Source organism: Chenopodium quinoa, unplaced genomic scaffold, assembly GCF_001683475.1.
Source record: "Chenopodium quinoa cultivar QQ74 unplaced genomic scaffold, ASM168347v1, whole genome shotgun sequence".
NCBI classification, from domain to species: Eukaryota; Viridiplantae; Streptophyta; class Magnoliopsida; order Caryophyllales; family Amaranthaceae; genus Chenopodium; species Chenopodium quinoa.
The window spans coordinates 160,511-165,581 of NW_018742556.1; the positions used below are offsets into that span (position 1 = coordinate 160,511).

The 5,071-nt window shown below is 34.2% G+C and overlaps 1 protein-coding gene across 1 annotated transcript; it reads left to right on the top strand.

The window, feature by feature from the left end:
• Positions 1-1,207: 1,207 nt before the first annotated feature.
• Positions 1,208-5,071, top strand: LOC110720325 (U-box domain-containing protein 4-like). Its single transcript, XM_021899332.1, has 2 exons — positions 1,208-1,793; positions 3,880-5,071. The coding sequence occupies exons 1-2, from the start codon at positions 1,525-1,527 to the stop codon at positions 4,730-4,732; spliced, it is 1,122 nt and encodes a 373-aa protein (XP_021755024.1). The 5' UTR covers positions 1,208-1,524; the 3' UTR covers positions 4,733-5,071.

Sequence of the window (5,071 nt, forward strand, 5' to 3'; positions counted from 1 at the left end):
AGTCAAAGTGTACATCTTTTTAAATTGGAGAAGAATACAAGATATTTTACTAAGGATGTAAAATTGTAAAGTAAATTTAATAAGTTTGAAATTGAATGGACATCAGTCAACTTTAGGTAGGATTAGACTGATTTTTTCATCGGATTAGGAATGAATGGTGTAATTATTAGCATATATAATCAAGTGAGGTTTATGAAAAAAAGTGACAAAGTGATTAATTGACAATGAGATTTTAATTTATTAATTGAGTAAGAAAAGACCAATTTATTTAACGGTTTTAATTATTATTGTGCTTTGGAACAATAAACATATCTTTTCATCATCAGTTTAATTGATTACTGTATTTGAATGCATAAGATGAATTGTGAATGGTATACCGTGGCAATTAAAAGGTATAAATCTCATCATGACGGTTAATTATATAAAAAAAATTATAATTGTAAATGGATTTTGATTGATTAGAGATATCTACCAATCTAATTCTTCCACAATATCATGAGAATCTAAGGGAGTAGATAATCAATTATGAAGATAAAGAAATTAGAAGATGTTTATCCAAAAGCCTTTAAATATGTTGGATGAGAACACAAATCGAAGGAGTGTAGGTGTTATGCAAGATTATACATCTATAGCCAATCAGGGAAACAATAGGTAGTTTTGCTTGGCCGATAGAAAGGCACAAAGGTTGGGTAACAATTGAACTCTTATTTAGTCAATTGCAAGGCCAAACTACCCACCCTCGTCCTCCATCAAAAATTATGAAATCGCAATTCTCATGATAGTTAGGTCTAATTGCGATGTTTTGAAAAATGTAAGGGTTGATTTGACTAAGTCTAACCAAATAGTGTTGTGTTATATTCTTTTAAACACAGAATCATCTTAACGTATTTTTCAATCACTAAAACACTGGGTTAATAGAAGACGCATAACCTGATAAACATAAGAACTTTCTATAGTTCTGTGTAATAACTTCTCCGTCCTTGACCATCCCTCTAAGGCTCTAACTATTGTCAAATTGCATCCATTCTAACTTGTGTCATCTTTAAGACTACCACTAGAGATTATACCACTAGAAGACTACGTAGGGGTATCAAAAGACATCACTTTGACAAATCAAAGGATTATAATAAAACCCAAATCAACCCAAACTAAAACCAATTAATCTCACCTCACTAATTTGGTCACTTAGTATATCCCCCCCCCCCCCCTTCTTTCTCCTCCTACCAAACCAAACCAAACACACACCAAATACAAACATCAAACATCCATTTTCATTTCATTTCATTTCTTTTTTTAATAAAAATCTAAAACTCCCCCCCAACTGTCGTCCGAAGGAGCCGTTAAAACCTCCTCATTTTCTCTCTCCTCATCAACTGTTGCTTAAAGCCTCCTTCTTCCTTCTTCTTCTTCTTCCTCCTTCTTTCTCTCTCCTCATTTTTTTTGTTACGTTTTCTCCTCTTTTTAATTCCCCCCTTTTATTCCCCCAAACACCCCCACCCCAAAAAAAAAAAAAAAAAAAAATCAATGGATTTTGGTGGGGTGGTGGGGGGATCCAGTGCAACCGCAACCCACCTTAGTGTCAATCAAGTTCTTGACTTTATTCAATCAGACGACTCAGATTCAAAGATCAAAGCTGCCCAAGAGATCCGTCGTCTTACCAAAACATCTCACCGTTGTCGTCGTCAACTTTCCCCTGCTATTCCTCAACTCGTTTCAATGCTCCGAGTTGACTCACTCTCTTCTACTGAGTCTGCTTTACTCGCTCTTCTTAATCTCGCCGTTAAAGACGAAAAGTGAGTCACTCTATTTGAGTTTTTTTAATTTTTTATTTTTTGATTTTAATTGTGGTTGTTGGTGTTGTTGGATTTTGGGAAAGATCGTGTCTTTTTAGGGTTTTTGTTTTTGTCTCAAATTATTCTTGAAATTTCATTAATTTATCATCTGGGTAGTTAAGGGTTTTAATTGAATTTGTTAATACTTTAATGGGTTTCATTCTATTGTAATTGTTTATTCATTTTTGGTATTTTACTGTAAAATGATTGTAATTTTGGGGTTTTTGCTTGATTGTAATTTTGGGTTTTTTTTTTTTATATTTATTTTAGGGTAATTTGGTCAATTTTTGATTCAATTGCTGATATGGGTGATTAAGCTTCTTGATTAATTTGAAGTGATGATTATTGTAATTAGTGAAATTAATCTTCAAATTTGGGAGATTATTCTATGAATGTTGTTGGGTTTTGGATAATTGTGTAAAAAAAATGAGAATATTCTTAGGTAATTGAAATTCTTGGTGTAGATCAATTTCGTTTCGAATTATTCTTAGGAATCAGATTTACTGAATTTTCTCTCGATATATTTATATTTTGGTCAGCGAATCCAAAACACTAAATTACTTACTAGTATTAAAGATTAAAAGTCTTAGTTTGCGGCTTGTACTAATCTTAGGCTAAAGAGAATTTTCTTTATATAATTGAACAATATAAATTTCTTGAAGTGACAGTAATTATTAAACAATTGGGAATAATTCATTGAATTTTCGTAGTGTACCTTGAGTTTATGAGTTAGGTGTATTGAAACTTATTTTTTCATAAAAGTAACCTCGAGTAACAAAAAAAGGCTCGTGTACATGTTGCTAGGTGTAATCGAGAACATAATGGATATGTTGCTAATAATGAGTGTGGTAAACTCTTAAGTTGTCCTGGTTCACATTAATTTATTGTGTACTCGTATAATTCATATTCGTATTGCAAATTAAAATTGCTGAAATTGATGGATAGCCAGATTCTTTAGTTCATGATGTTTATGCTCTTTTCCTTTTCTCTTTCTAGATTTTTCCATTTATTCTAAAATAGTTTCTTTGCTTTTATTATCATGTGATGTGATCACGTGGATGGATTCCATTGTATCATGCAAAGAAACATCATAAAGAAAAATTAAATAATGTAATTTGGAAAGTAAATCCTGTTTAAACTTTTGTATTGGGTTTTTACTTTGCTTAAAACTTTTGTCACTTTTAATCTGTATACAGATGGTTATCCTAATATAGGAATTAATTAATCTACTTTGCGTGTTACTGCAGTTGCTGAAAAGCAAAATCGACCTTTCTCTAATCTGCAGTAACTTATTTGTTAAGATTGAAGAATTAAGAAGTGTTTAATCACTTAATGTGTAGTAGTCTGTATTTAAGTATAGTATTATTGTGGATTATTCGCCTATTCGGTATGCATGTTGCTAGCATGTTGTACTATTATTTCTTTTAAGTTAAAGAAGCAATCTCAGGATTAATATTCTCTATTTGTGTGATTTTTTACAACCGTATGAGTTATGGCGAATGTTCTAAACTTCTAGGTGTAACCTCTGTTTAGCTCTACAATTCGGATTTTTGATGAAAATGAAGTTATGTTGGTTGATTAGGTTGTCCGCTTCATCTCAACCGGATTTGTGTAACCTTTGTTTATCAGGATCATGTGTTACAGTGTTAGTAGGGTAGAACTTATAATCTCAACAGCTAGCAATTTTTTTACCCCCGGCACTTGAAATAGAATAGAGCCCATGCTACCATATTGTTCTCCCGTTGACAGACAAGGCGGTGCCTTATCCTTAGTTCGGAATAACAAAATTTAAATTTAAATTTATTTGCTATATCCCTTGTTTAGCCAATTTTAGTAACTAGCATAACTCCATCATCCGTAAGATCTTATGCTAGTAACTTTTTAGTAGCATGTTTTAACCGATGCAGTCCAATAAACGATTGTTTTGTAAAAAATGTGTCTATAACCTGTGCGTTTGATGTGTCAGTGATTTCTAGTCAACTTGATGGTTGTACATATATGTGTTAACAGCCTATTGATTACAGTTTTTGAATTTATTTCTTCTTAGGAACAAGATCAGCATTGTCGCAGCAGGTGCATTAGATCCAATAATCAGCTTCCTCCAATCACCAAACACACGTCTTCAAGAACATGCTACTGCTGCCTTGCTAACGCTTTCTGCATCTTCAGTAAACAAGCCAACCATTACTGCTTCTGGTGCAATCCCTCTTTTGGTAGATGTTCTAGAAATCGGCACCCCACAAGCTAAGGTTGATGCTGTCATGGCTCTTTATAACCTCTCTACTCACTCAAACAACATTACCCTTATCCTTGAGACAGACCCCATACCTCTCATTGTTGACTTGCTCAAAACTTGCAAGAAATCCTCAAAAACGGCTGAAAAATGCACGGCCCTATTAGAATCTCTTGTAAACTTTGATGAGGGTAGGAATACTTTAGTGTCTGAAGAAGGAGGTGTGCTTGCAGTGGTGGAGGTCCTCGAAAGTGGATCTCTCCAGAGTAAGGAGCATGCTGTTGGGGCACTCCTAAAAATGTGTGAGACAGATCGATGCAAGTACCGGGACCCAATCTTAAGAGAAGGGGTTATACCTGGGTTACTTGAACTTACTGTTCAAGGGACTCCCAAGTCACAAAACAAAGCTCAGTTGTTGCTGAGACTGCTTAGAGACTCTCCTTACCCAAGATCAGATTTCCAACCTGATACTTTGGAGAACATTGTTTGCAACATCATCTCGCAAATGGATGGTGAGGAACAGTCGGGAAAGGCAAAGAAGATGCTCACTGATATGGTGCAAGTTAGCATGGAGCAAAGCTTGAGACACTTGCAGCAAAGGGCTCTGGTATGCACCCCTTCTGATCTGTCTATTGCCAGTTGCGCCTCTCAAGTTTCTTCCAAGTAATCAATCATATGATAAACTAATTATAGCCTCTCTTTTTTTTTTCTTCTTCAATTCGGGACATGCTTTTTCCCATATGCTTTTCTTGGTAAGCTTTGTGAAATATGATAATTAGGCCAAATGAGAAAGTTTGTGATACTACTGTGCTGCATACAATGGAAAATGCCAGTCCAGGCCATAGTCTTTGGTATCGAGTGACTGGTTGATATGGTGGGGAGAAAAAAAAAAAAAAAAAAAACCCTTCTTTTTCTCAAGTAGTTTATTGTTCTGTAAAGGAAACTGTTAAATGAAACATGTAATGTTTATTCTGAAATCAAAATCTTTCATATGCCTTTCTTACAA

Coding starts and splice junctions, on each gene's coding strand:
- LOC110720325 (XM_021899332.1), top strand. CDS start 1,525: ATGGATTTTGGTGGGGTGGTGGGGGGATCCAGTGCAACCGCAACCCAC. Junction 1,794..3,879: donor CTCGCCGTTAAAGACGAAAA/GTGAGTCACTCT, acceptor ATTTCTTCTTAG/GAACAAGATCAGCATTGTCG.